A 14,083-nucleotide genomic window follows, 5' to 3' on the forward strand; every position below is an offset into this window, starting at 1 on the left:
TTACCTGCTAAATCTACTTACCTGCATTCTGTGCTCCTAGGATCCTAGTACTCTCAGCTCCAGCAATTCCCGAGTGTCCGCTCCTGGTTGGCGGTGTGTGCCTTCTCTGGTTCCCCGTGATTCCCGCTCCACCTGCAAAAGACAAGATTCAAGTTCAGCCACCGTCACACCTGTCTGCTTCTACCGGTTCCACACTCACCTGCCATCTCCTGCACCCGCCATACTGTTGTTCAATAAACTAACGTAACCATCTCTCTTGCCTCTGTCCTGCTTCTGTAACAGAAGACCAGACTATACAGATGATCAACAGTATGAATGACCGAACCAAGTTTCTTTCCCTGGCCCATTCGCATCCTGAGCCGCTGGAGTTTACAAGGGCGTTCGTGCCTCTCACCCTCTCTAGTTCCCTGGAGGACCACGAACTCAAGACCCTGTTCCGACTCGGGATCACATTCCATCATCACATGAAGCTCTCAGACACCTCCAATCTAAATTGGAAAGAAGCGGCCATCCGGTGTCTGGAGGGTCTACGATCCCGAGTCGGAGAGCCTCCCGAGATTCTCCCTAGAGACAGCAATAACCCACTAACGTAACCATCTCTCTGGCCTCTGTCCTACTTCTGTAACATTAAAACACGCACACATAAACTAACTTGAATTCTTTGAATCCTGAAGGTATTTACGCTATATAAATCTGACTCTTGAACTGCTGCTGTTGGTGTGACGGCGTCTGCTAATGCTCAGACTGGCAGCATTAGCATCAGTACAAGTACTGGTTCCCTCCCCTGCTTCAATTTGCAGATCTCCAACCTCCAGGCTCTCACACATCAGGTTTAACTGCCTCCTTATTTGTGCCATCCGGCTCTGCATGCACTGCATCTTCCTGCGCAGGTTGGTTGCGATGGCCCTTTGCTTCTGCTTCTCAGCTACATAGCGCTGCTGCAGGTCTTGGTAGCAGTTATGCTGGACCTGATTCTCTCGGATTAGCAGCGTCCCGCAGCCCATGGGACACAGCTGTCGCCAGTGGCTGCAGCTCTGATCGTGCGCCTGCACGTCCTTCCTCAGCACCTGCTGCCCACAGCCCTCATGGGGACAGAGCTGCCACTCATACGGACAGCTGGAGATGTGGAGGTACTCGTTAGAAAGTGGCCCTGCAGCCCTGCTGTGCATTTCGACACTAAGAACACAATATGAAGTTGTTTCAAATTCACCGTTTAATTAAAACTTTAACTATACTGCATTTTAGACTTGAGTTTTAAAAAAAGTTGCCTACCTTGTGTCACGGTGCACACACGAGGGAGGAACCAGGAACACGCAGACGAGGATATAAACTCAAATAACATACTTTACTGAAGAACATCAAGGCAGGGCAAGACAAGGCAGGACCAAAACACAGACAGGAACACCGGGGAGTAACGAGTCCAAACGGCAAGGCGAAGGGTTAATCCAGAGTCGAAGCAATAATCCAAACGGGGAGCAAACAGAGTCCAAAGGGGCAGGAACACATGACAGACACACAACAGTTCCCTGACATAACTCCCCCCTCCCGAAAGGCTCGTCCCGAGCCTTAACAGTTCCATCGGGGAGGGGGGGTGGGCGCTCTGGAGGCCTCTCAGGACAGACACGGACCACAGGACGGGGACCTCCAGAGCGGAACAGACAGACAGGACCCATGGCAGAGCAGGGAGCTCAGGAGGCCATGGCAGGTGGTAACTGTGGCCATGGCATCCTTCTTCGGCCCACCCACTCCACCCAGACCTCTACTACCCCCCCCCAAAATTTCCATGGGGAATCCAGGGGGTATCAGGAGCCCTCCGGGGCTAGACAGACAAAACACGACAAGACACGACAGAAACCCTCCAGGGTCAGACAAACACGACAGGACATCCCACAGGAACCAGAAGCCCTCCTGGGCTGGCTAGGAAGCGGAGTCTTCCTCTGGGCATGACGAGGAGTCAGGGGCCCTCACAGGGTCCCTCAGCGACCTCCTCCACTTCTGCGACAGGGGGGGCAAGCGGCTGCGACTGGCCTCCATGGCCACAACTCAAGGAGCCGCCTGCCCCAGACGAGTCTCCATGGACAAGACATGACACGACAAGGTAAGTTTAAAATGTTCCTGTGGGCACGACGAACACAAACACGGCTCTCCTGGCCGTGACATGTGGACTTGATCCACGGAGAGGGTATCGGCGACCGGCAGGCTTGAGTCAGCGGCAATCCGGTGGGCTTGAGTCAGCGGCAATCCGGTGGGCTTGAGTCAGCGGCGGACCGGCGGGCATTGAGTCAGAGGCGGACCGGCGGGCATTGAGTCAGAGGCGGACCGGCGGCGTGCACAGGGGAGCCGCGGACGGCGGCGTGAACAGGGGGAGCCGCCGACGGCGGGTTGGCTTTCCCCGCGGACGGCAGCGTTGATCTCCCGCGAACGGCGGGCTCGGTGAAGCCGCCGACGGTGGGTTGGCTTTCCCCACGGACGGCGGACTTGGGTGAACCGCAGATAGCGGCGTGATCTCCCGCGAACGGCGGGCTCGGTGTGCCGCGGACGGCGGCGTGAACTCCCGCGAACGGCGGGCTCGGTGTGCCGCGGACGGCGGCGTGAACTCCCGCGAACGGCGGGCTCGGTGTGAGCGGCGAGGTTGGGATAGCCGCGGGCAGCGGCGGATATCTCCCGCGATCGGCGGGCTTGACTCAGCGGCGATCCCGCGGGCTTGACCTGAGGGCTCGCGGCCAGCGGACTCGTGGCACTCGCGGCAATCCTGCCGAACTCCCACGCCGACATGTCGTGGGCTAGGGCAGAAAGACGAGTGGCGACTTCCATGCAGCGAGGGACAAACAAAACAGGAACAAAACAAGACTTTTAAAAAAACGGAAAACAAAACGAGGTGAAGGGGCGCCGCTTACTGTTGTGGTCTGGTCTTCTGTCACGGTGCACACACGAGGGAGGAACCAGGAACACGCAGACGAGGATATAAACTCAAATAACATACTTTACTGAAGAACATCAAGGCAGGGCAAGACAAGGCAGGACCAAAACACAGACAGGAACACCGGGGAGTAACGAGTCCAAACGGCAAGGCGAAGGGTTAATCCAGAGTCGAAGCAATAATCCAAACGGGGAGCAAACAGAGTCCAAAGGGGCAGGAACACATGACAGACACACAACAGTTCCCTGACACCTTGATTGATAAACGGCCAATGGATTTACTCAGCTTAAACAAAACCAGCATTTGGTTCTGGTCGATAGGTTGCCTACAACACGGGCATTTCACCTGTCTGAAACAACACTGACTTTAACATTTGCTTAAACATCCAGTGAGTTGCTTCAAAACAGAAATAAGATCAAAAGTGCCAGTAAAAACATTTACAATGCAATCAAAAAATTCTATTTCAAATGAATGCAGTCTGTTTGTCAAAGAATCCCGGGGGGGGGATCATGGTTTCTTCAAAAATATGCACAACAAGTGTTTTTAGAATCAGCTCATGTTATATTGAATACTGTAGTAATGGCTGCTTAAAAATCACAGGAATAAATGATTTTTAAAAATATATTAAAAAAGAAACCTTTTGTAATATGTAATATTTCACAATGTTGCTGGTTTTACTGTATATTTGATCAAATTAATGCAGCCTTGGGGAGCATAAGAGACTTCTTTCAAAAACATGCAGATGAAAGGTTTCCCATCAGGATGTATGATACATCAAATTAAGATATAAGATACAAGAGAACCTCCCAATTCAGATGATACCGGTTATGCCAATTAAGTCACAAATTATAATTTAGACAGGAAATGTTACTTTCCTACCTCATTTTTGCCCCTTTATTTCCCCCTTAATCTGGATTATTTGATCAAATATTAAGTTGCTACCTTTTCATCCACTGTAAAATGCATTCCTTGCAGAAGACATGGTTGCATTTAAGTCGTACAGGACAGCGTAGAACTGCTTTACAGATGACACAAATCAAATCATCATCTGGGGTATCCACAAACTGCTCCACTTCATAACCTCCAGTCTAAAACCAAAATAAAAAAGTTATATTAAATAATTTAATTTGTATTTTAATGTCATATAGATACTAGTATATAACTGATGTAATTAATATAACTAAATTTACTAAAATAAAATCAAACTATTTCAAACCCTTTTTAATTATAAATTACTCATGTTGCATATTATAAGACTTTTTATGTAACATACTGTAAGTTTAAGAAAATATAAATATATACTGTATGTGTTTTTTTTCCACAAATATCTATTTTTATATAATGTAATTAAAAAAGGAAAAACTCACCATTTTGACTTATGATACCAGGACACAGCTCATACAGATGCCGTATATGTTGAATAATTTCAACATAATTTCAACTGGAATATGTTTAAACAGGCTGCAACACACAACAACACTACAGACCTCCAAGAGTACTCGGAGACTGTCACTGCCTACATCACCAAGTGCATTGATGATGTAACGGTCACAAAGTCCATCATTGTCAGGGCCAACCAGAAGCCGTGGATGACAGGGGAGGTTTACAGACTTCTGAAGGCTCGGAACGCTGCCTTTAGAGCTGGAGATGAGGCGGGCCTGAAGACAGCTAGGGCCAACCTTTCCCTTGGCATCAGAGAGGCCAAGAGACAGTACTCCAGGAGGATAGCCCATCGTTTCAGCCACAGCAGAGACACTCGGAGCCTGTGGCAGGGGATACAGACCATCACGGACTACAAGCCCCCACCACAGACCTGTGACAACACCACCCCCCTGCTGAACGAGCTGAATACCCTGCTCGCTTTGAGGCACAAAACAGCACCACTGCACAGAAGACTCCACCTCCTCCCGGCGACCAGGTGATGATGCTGCCCCCGGACAGTGTGAGGAGATCCCTCAGCAGGATCAACCCACGCAAAGCTCCGGGTCCTAACAACATTCCTGGGCGTGTAATGAGAGACTGTGCAGTGGAACTCACTGATGTCTTCACAGACATCTTCAACATCTCGCTAAATCAGTCCGTTGTTCCCACATGCTTCAAAGCTACCACCATCATTCCAGTCCCGAAGAAGTCATCTCCATCCTGTTTCAATGACTACCGTCCAATAGCACTCACTCCTATTCTCATGAAGTGCTTCGAACGGCTAGTCATGCACCACATCAAGTCTGTCCTCCCCCCCTCCCTGGACCCCTTCCAGTTTGCATATAGGTCCAACCGCTCGACCGATGATGCCATCGCCACTGCCCTCCACCCAGCCCTCACACATCTGGACAAAAAAGACTCATATGTCAGGATGCTGTTCATAGACTTCAGTTCAGCATTCAACGCAATCATCCCTCAACAGCTCACTCACAAACTGGTCCAGATGGGTCTCAACACCTCTCTGTGCAACTGGCTGTTGGACTTCCTGACCTGTGATGTGCACCAAGTTCCTGGGTGTGCACATCACAGAGGACCTCTCCTGGACTAAAAACACTGTAGCACTGGCCAAGAAAGCACAGCAGCGTCTCTACTTCCTCCGCAAACTGAGAAGAGCCAGAGCCCCTGCCCCCATCATGTGCACCTTCTACAGAGGCACCATCGAGAGCATCCTAACCAGCTGCATCACTGTGTGGTATGGCGCTTGCAACGCTGAAGTCACTTCAGCGCATAGTGAGAGCAGCTGAGAAGATCGTTGGTGTCTCTCTCCCCTCCCTCCAGGACATTTACAGCACCCGTCTCACCCGCAAAGCCCTCCGCATTGCAGGTGATTCCACCCACCCGACACACAGCTTCTTCAGTCTGCTGCCATCAGGGAGGAGACTGCGGAGTCTCCAGGCGAGGACCAGCAGACTAAAGGACAGCTTCATACATCAGGCTGTCAGGAAGCTGAACTCCCTCCCGTCCTTGCCCCCCTCCCCTCTTTTACCCCATGCAACACTGAACTCTGACACTATGAGCCCCCCCCCCCCCCTCACCAACTTAAAAACTGTGACCAACACCTGTCACTTGTGCAACATTGGACTGATCACTACCTCATCCAGCATTGACTGCAAACTACCTCTTCGGATAGTCTGATATAAGGACTGTTCTCCCTACTGACAAGCTCTTCTTGCACTACACATATATCTGCACAGTTTTGCTTTATTTAACAGATTTGCACTCTATCTATTCTGCCATGTGCCTTATGCCACTTTCTCTTTTTTTATTTTTCTACAATGTCCTCAGATTGATAAGCTCTTTTTGCACTACAAATATATCTGCACAGTTTTGTTTTTATTTAACTGATTTGCACTCTATCTATTCTGCCATGCACCTTATGCCACTTTATCTATTTCTTTATTTTTCTACAATGTCCTCATTTGTATAACTGTATAGTTGTATGTACATATGTTTAAATTGTATTATCTGTATTTGAACGTGTTTAATGTTAACTGTATGCACCAAGGGTCTGAGAGTAACGCAATTTCAATTCTCTGTATGTATGCGCCGTACATGTGGAAGAATTGACAATAAAGCAGACTTGACTAATTTGTAGAGGCAAAAAGACAAAACAACACACAGCAAAACATCCCAAAGGAGATCGCTTGACCCTGGATCGTTCAGAAATGCATTACAGATGTCCCATTTTCTCTTCTTTTCCATTCTAGCACAAGTCACAAATGTGGTTATCACCTGACAATTTTTTTTCCACTAACCACTGGGACCCTATTTTGGTACCATCTAGGTTTTACTTATTAGACAAAGGCATTGCTATGGAAACCAGTGAACTTCAATGACTGCCTGCTCTAGAGGCTACAAGCCCTATTCTCTAAACACACAGGTCTGAATGGCCAATGAACACACAGCAGCATTATCTGCACAATAGCATATATCATAAATCATTATATGTGAAAGAAGTGTGTTAATAAACAGTGTCATACATTTTAACTGAGTATATGTCCCAGACTTTAACAGTTAAACTAAATAACTATGGTATTTGAAAAACTTTAGCAAAAGCTAAAAAGGTTTTTTTAACAATAAAGAAAACTCCAGTTTGTACTGGTCACCATTCATATGTACAGGGGAGAATGGGGTAAGATTGGTCAGCTGTGCTTCTTATGGATAAAATACATAGTACACAATTGTCTATGTTTTTCATTGTAATTTTTGGCACTCGCTTGTTTACAGATAGCATATATGTGATTATACTGGAATTTTAATGTGGATAACAGAATTCAGAAAAAGGAATCTAGATGAAACTTTCAAGTCAAGTCAAGTTGAGCTTTATTGTCATTCCGCTACATGTGGGGACATACAGTGGAACGAAATGTCATGCCTCGCAGGACCACGGTGCTACATAAATACAGACATACAACAATGAAGTAAAAAAAAAAACACTATAAACCTATACACAACCAGTGTTGGGGAAAGTTACTTTTAAAATGCATTACAATATTGCGTTACTCCCTAAAAAAGTAACTAATTACGTTACTTAGCTACTTTTTATGGAAAGTAATGCATTGCGTTACTTTTGCGTTACTTTTTAAATATGAGCAGGGCTTGATTGTCTTTAATACAAGAAGTTCTAATTATAGCAAATGTAAAAGCCCTTTCACACCAGAAAGTGTAATGAACAAACCTCAGGCTGAAGGAAAAGTAAATTCATGTCTGTAAAGTAGAACGCAGGAGAAGATGGTTCAACACTCTTCAGCAATAAAAAACAATGAAGCACAATTGTTAGTTTATCTAAAGTCATTTTTCTTATTATTATGGTTGAACTGGATCATCAAAGGTCAGCAGCAAAGACATTGGTTAATAAAATGGGATTAGACATTTGTGTTGTTTAACATATTTAAGTATTGCCGGTTTGTGTCATTCTGAGTTTGCATTTCACTGTTTTAATTCATTTTGATGAATACTAAATCTGTTTTTTGCGAGTGGGATTAATTAATGCACATTCACATTTAGTCTAGAACTACAGTAACAGCATGTTCACACAGCGCACTGTCAGTCAATAAATGGGAAAAAAGTAACTGCCGTTACTTTTTTGAAAAAGTAACTCAGATATTTTCTTGTAAATTAAAAAGTAATGCGTTACTTTGCTAGTTACTTGAAAAAAGTAATATTATTACGTAACTCGCATTACTTGTAATGCGTTACCCCCAACACTGTACACAACTAACCTACTGACAGATTTTAACTATAAGTACTATATATAAGTATTTACCCTATACAAACTAAAAGAATAAAGGATAAAAAATACAAACTATACGAATGCTTCACATAAATATTTACCCTATACAAACTAAAAAATAGAAGATAAAAAATACAAACTATACGAATGCTTCAAAAATACTGTGCATGTGCAAAGAGAGACATTTTGAGTCAAGCAGCTGGTTGGGGAACAGTGCAGGATGATTTGTAGTGCATGAGCATGCAAACATACATATATTTCTGAGTCTTTTGTGGGATTGTGTACACGCAGCAGTGTGTGTAAAGTGTCTAGTGCACATAGAGGAGGAGAGTGTGTTACTACAGGTGGTTTGTACAGGCCCACTCACCTGTGTGTAGCACACTTTGAATTGCACAAAAAAAAGTTCCATACAGTTTTTTCTTTGGTGTGGTAAGGTTCGGGGTGGTGGTGTTTGGGGTGGGGGGTGATCCATGTTTCAGGAGGTAGGGGTTTGCATGGGGTTTCAGAAGAGTGCGGGGTGATTTGAGTTCAGAGCTCTCACAGCCTGGAGGAAAAAGCTGTTGAGCAGTCTGGCGGAGCGGGCTCTGATGCTCCGGTACCGTCTTCCTGATGGTAGGAGCTGGAAGAGACTGTGGGAGGGATGGGTGGAGTCCTTCACGATGCTGTTGGTTTTGCTGGAGCATCGTGTAAGGAAGATGTCCAGGATGGAGGGGAGAGGGGCACCGATGATCTTTGCAGCTGTGCTCACTGTCTGCTGGAGGGTCTTGCGGTCAGCAGCACTGCAGTTCCCGTACCAGACAGTGATGCAGCTGGTCAGCACACTCTCAATGGTGCCTCTGTAGAATGTGGTGAGGATGGGTGGAGGGAGACTTGTACTTTTCAGCCGGCAGAGAAAGTGTAGGCACTGTTGTGCCTTTTTGGAGAGTGACATGGTGTTGGTGGTCCAGGTGAGATCCTCTGTGATGTGAACCCCCAGGAATTTAGTGCTGCTGACTCTCTCCACAGTCGAGCTGTCGATGGTCAGTGGGGGGTGGTCAACAGAGTTTCTTCTGAAGTCCATCACAACCTCCTTTGTCTTCTCCACATTGAGGGACAGATTGTTAGTGTCACACCATTCAGCCAGCTGTGCCACTTCCTCTCTGCAGTGCGTTTCATCGTTGTTGCTGATGAGACCTACCACTCTTGTGTCATCAGCAAACTTGATGATGTGGTTGGAGCTGAACTTTGCAGTGCAGTCGTGGGTCAGCAGTGTGAAGAGCAGCGGGCTGAGCACACAGCCTTGTGGGGCACCTGTGCTCAGTGTGGTAGTGCTCGAGGTGTTGTGGTCGACACGGACTGACTGAGGTCTTCCGGTTAGAAAGTCCAGGATCCAATTACACAGGGAATTGTTAAGGCCCAGCAGGTTTAGTTTATTTATGAACTGTTGTGGGATTATTGTGTTGAATGCCGAGCTGAAGTCAATGAACAGCATTCTAACATAGGAGTCTTTATTTTCTAGGTGGGTAAAAGCCAGGTGGAGGGTGAAGGAAATTGCATGGTTTACAATCAAAACCACTGCAATTTCCAGAATACAAGAAAAACTGGAAGAGGAATAATCAATGAAGTGAGCGAATGTTGATAGGCAGTAAAATTATTTGTCTTTCGCATTCAATACTGTATTATCCTATGCGATGTTGACATAAGGGGAATTTGTGAGGACTTTGGATACTCAAATACAGGCAGAATACTCAATAATGACTACTAATAATCAACAAACAAGTAATAAACAAACTGTTTCCGAGAATGTCCGATTTTATTTTTCATATAAGGCAATGCAGCTTCCTTTAAATAAATCTCAGCCACTCCTTCTGTTAATTTTTAAAAATTATTAGCGGTAGCTGACGTTTTCATCTTACCGACATAATTACGCAGGGGAACTTTCACAAAAACAAACTCAATTCTTTGATAATGATAAAACTCATATTCTTAAAATAACCCCAAAAGTATAGGAACACTGAGTTGAATAATTTAGTTTGTTTTATGCATAAGGTGGTCTACACTGACAGTCTCAGTTTTTCATTATCTGGGTTATCTGGAGTGCTTGCTTCTGTATTTAGTTAGCCTATTTAAGAACTTGGTTCATCTTTTCGACAGATTATTGTTATACATAAGTATAAATGTTTGGAATAATTCAGTATCACATGGTCCTTCAGAAATCATTCTAAATGTTGATATACCAGTGTGCTAATATGCTTTATGTGTGCGTGCAAATATGTGCCTGTATATATTAAATGACCAGTTCCCATGAAAAAAGTCATGACATCAAAAGCATTAAAATGAAGTTAAAACATTTATTGAAACTTATGCAGGTATACAGTATATACAAAGTCCAAATATATATATTTTTATTTTCCAGTATGGAAGACCATTAGCTCCAGGATGAAAGATAACAGTCTGAATACAACATTAATGAAAAAATAACTGAGAAGAAAAAAAAAAAAAAAAAACTTTAGATATGTACACTGTAACTACCTTTAACAGGTTACGTATAATATATTTGATTAATTCAATATTTATACTATTTATATAGCCCCACCAAGGATTACAGAGATTACAAAGAACCCAGATTAATATTGTTGTATCATACTCGAAGGCGATCAAAAAGAAGGTATAAAAGGAAAGAGTCTCTCATTGTCATACGCACCCCTTTCATGCTCTCCCTTCATCTATCATGACTTCTCTTTCAGGGGGCAGGTGCGCAGAGGTCGCCAGAGCAACTTTTCGGGTGTAGGTCGTGCAGCGACGTAGGATCTCCTGAGTTTGAGGTCTGGGTGGCACCCTGGGAGCTCCGACTCCTTTCATTGGGTGATCAGTGTCTGAGCCGGTGGGGCTGGACTGACCACTGGACATACTACTATCATTGCTGTCTCTCTCTCTATCCTGCTGTCTCAGGCCCTCTTCCCCCTCTGAGCTGGACATGCTTGGGCTCATGGAGGTGGTGTCTGAGGAACTGAAGCTGAAGTCGGTTCCATCATTGCTGAAGCTGCCAGCTTCCTCATGCTGTACTGGCTCTGACAGCATTTCCAGAGAGTTTGATTTAAGGAAACTATTCATTCTGTTTTGTGAGTGGACCTGAGGCTCCAGTTTGAAAAATTTGCTGGGAGACAGGTTGATAGTGGAGCTGTTAAGTTTCTTCTGAAGTGTCTGAAGGCCAAAGCTGGGGCTGCTGTAGAGCTTCAGGTACATGGAGGGCACATAGCCTGCCTTTCTGTTATAGCTGTAGAAGGAATAAAAGATTTAGGTTACAGTATGTTTTGTATGGGAAATCTCCATGTACATGTAGAAGTAATCATTACTTTTTCCTTCCCTCCCTCTCACTTTCTCTTCCTCATATATATGTAGAAATACACTACATTTCTACACTACAAGAAGTCTCTTATGCTGACAAGGCAGAATTTAAGTTATCAAAAATACAGTAATATTTTTTTTTTTACATAAATATCAAATTTATAAGCTATTTACACTAACTCCACCCACTAGACAACAATACAAAACGGCAGCCAAATGGCAGGTCTAGTGGCGTAGATAGTAAAGTGCATAGTGCAAGCTTTCTGGTGCGATTGACCCGAGTTCAAAAGATGGATTGATCCATCTTTTGCCAAACTCGTTCTTCTTCCTTTTCACATATCACATCAGAAAAGCACTTTAATTACCTAACAAGCCACCAGCCATTATCAGACCTCTGTAACACAACCACTACAGCGCCGATGCTCAGAGAGAGCTCATCCTCTTTTTGTGAGGTGTAACTTCTTGTAGCGTAGTACAGAGAACCTAGTGGAGCAAGAAAATGTTTGGTAAGCAAGGTTATCTTTGGAGATTCATTACAACAGAAAGTTTATGTAACAAACGTGTCTTACTTTCAAAGGTTGCTGAATCAAATTCATCCTCATCCTCTTCCTCTTCCTCATCACATAATTGCAAGTAGGGAGCAGGAAACCAAGCTAGACGTTTATCCTCATTCTCAACAAGCCACCAACCTGTTCAGAACGCCCACACAAAAATATGAAATGACTGTAAAGAACTTTACTATTCACTTTTGTTTCACTTGTTTATAGTAGAAGAGACACACCTGCTTTGTCTTTGATCAGCACATCCAGTCTTTCATCCACAGCTACTTTAAATCGCCTGTTCTTTGTATCTTTGGTCTCATATGGAGCCACACATCGATATGTCTTGGATACAAAAGGCTGGGTCACGTTGCCATTGCTCAGATGTTTATTCGTCAAGTCAGGTCCTCCCCTGACAGTGTTGATGTTGTCTGATTGCAGAATCATCACACTGCAGGGAGAGGAGAGCAGCTTTAACAGACATTTACTTCACAAACACTTTCCAGGTGGTTCATATTATAGCCTCTGGCAACCAGATCAAGTCATAAATATGAAGTGAACTACTGTGTTTGGCAAGCTGAAGCTGTCTGCTTATCTGCTACAGGGGAATAATCTACATACCTGTTATGGGTATATTCTGGCCGAAGCTCCTGCTCAATTGGCAAGAAGAATTGAATAACTTCTGTGGAATGTGACACAGTTGTGTTACACTGCAACAGGTCGGAACAGTATTTCTCCAGATACCTTAGACGAGACATTGACTTATCCAAGCCTTTCAGCTGAAATGAAGTCACCATGAACTGGGCTGCAAAAAACATAAAATGATATTTGAACAACAAAACAACTAGCCTACAGTTTGGCTAAAACGCCATTAACAGGTCCCACCAGAGGGTTGATGGCCAGAATTGTAACTAAAGTTCAGCTGTATGTTTTCTTCCAAAATAAAAATGTATTACACAATGCATTATGTAACAATAATAAGCATTCATGATTATTTGAAAGCCCTTGCAATGTGAGCATCACCACAAAGTATGTAAATGCATTAATTTTACTTTATGCATATGCATGCTATCATAGGCTTAAAACATATTTACAATAACAGGCTATTTTTGACTTAGTTAAATTTGTATATTTAAATGTTACAAAATTATGTAGATTTTAATCACATAAAAACTGCCAATCATACCTCCAAATCTGGGAAGCACTCTATCTTCTTTACGAAAATGGTTCTCCACAGCAAACGTCTTTTTCAGTTGCCTCTGTTGAAACAAGAAAATCTAGTTAGCTGGTGACTTTTACACTTATAGTAACCATTTGTGCTATATAAATGACTGTTAAACCTACATGTAGCGTTTTGAAGTCACGGAAGGATCTGTACACAATTAACTCAGTCTGGTCTGACCATAGCACTGATGTCATGAACTTCTGTAACAAACAAGCAAACAAACAAATTATTTTACCAATACTTGATGTTATCCTACGAATATAAAACATATTCATACTTTGTCCTTGTCTTTCTTCATTACTCCGATAAGTCGGACGTCGACAGGAAAGCGCGGGTCACTCATAGCTGAAGCGGTTTCAGATGAACGAGATCACGGTGTGAACTCTATTCTTCCTGGTTCTCTCTCAGCATCAGCAGCATCCTCATCCTCATTTATAGCCAGCTAGACCTGGGCGTGCTGTTTATCTCACGTGAACCTTTACAGAAATCGGATAGGCGGCTGCGCCCACGTGCGAAATGAGCTCCAGGAGGGAGATGTTATTACACAGTACATATTTATCTGGAATGAAACGTCAAACCAAGGTGAGATAAGTTATGACACAATATGTCACTGACAAAACATCAGTGTTGTCTTCAAACCATAGTAGTACAACAGCGGTTTAAGATGCAAACAACACTATCCATCTATCTAGACTATACAGCCAATGACTACTACTGTTCCTGGCAATATAGACATTAATTATTTATCTATATATTATATAGGCTAGGTAGGCTATTTAGTGTCTGTCACCATATAAAATATTATAGTATATTTAGCCTGTACAGTATCTGTAATTATCTATCTATCTGTCTGCCTG

The 14,083-nt window shown here is 43.9% G+C and overlaps 1 protein-coding gene and 1 pseudogene across 2 annotated transcripts; both read right to left on the bottom strand.

Annotated features, from left to right (window-relative positions):
* Positions 1-53: 53 nt before the first annotated feature.
* Positions 54-10,036, bottom strand: LOC306852355 (RING finger protein 151-like; annotated as a pseudogene). The gene is made up of 6 exons: positions 10,031-10,036; positions 3,863-4,008; positions 3,173-3,269; positions 699-1,176; positions 200-273; positions 54-132 (listed from the first exon to the last, which is right to left on the bottom strand). The product of its transcript is annotated as an RING finger protein 151-like (transcript).
* A 411-nt stretch (positions 10,037-10,447) lies between these two features.
* On the bottom strand, positions 10,448-13,569 carry LOC306852200 (NADPH oxidase organizer 1-like; the record flags this gene model as incomplete). Its single annotated transcript, XM_079388883.1, has 8 exons — positions 10,448-11,391; positions 11,828-11,945; positions 12,032-12,151; positions 12,244-12,452; positions 12,623-12,806; positions 13,188-13,260; positions 13,346-13,426; positions 13,504-13,569. The coding sequence occupies 8 exons, from the start codon at positions 13,567-13,569 to the stop codon at positions 10,824-10,826; spliced, it is 1,419 nt and encodes a 472-aa protein (XP_079245009.1). The 3' UTR covers positions 10,448-10,823.
* Between the last annotated feature and the right edge of the window lie 514 nt (positions 13,570-14,083).

Source organism: Barbus barbus (assembly GCF_936440315.1).
Source record: "Barbus barbus genome assembly, chromosome: 32".
Lineage (NCBI taxonomy): Eukaryota > Metazoa > Chordata > Actinopteri > Cypriniformes > Cyprinidae > Barbus > Barbus barbus.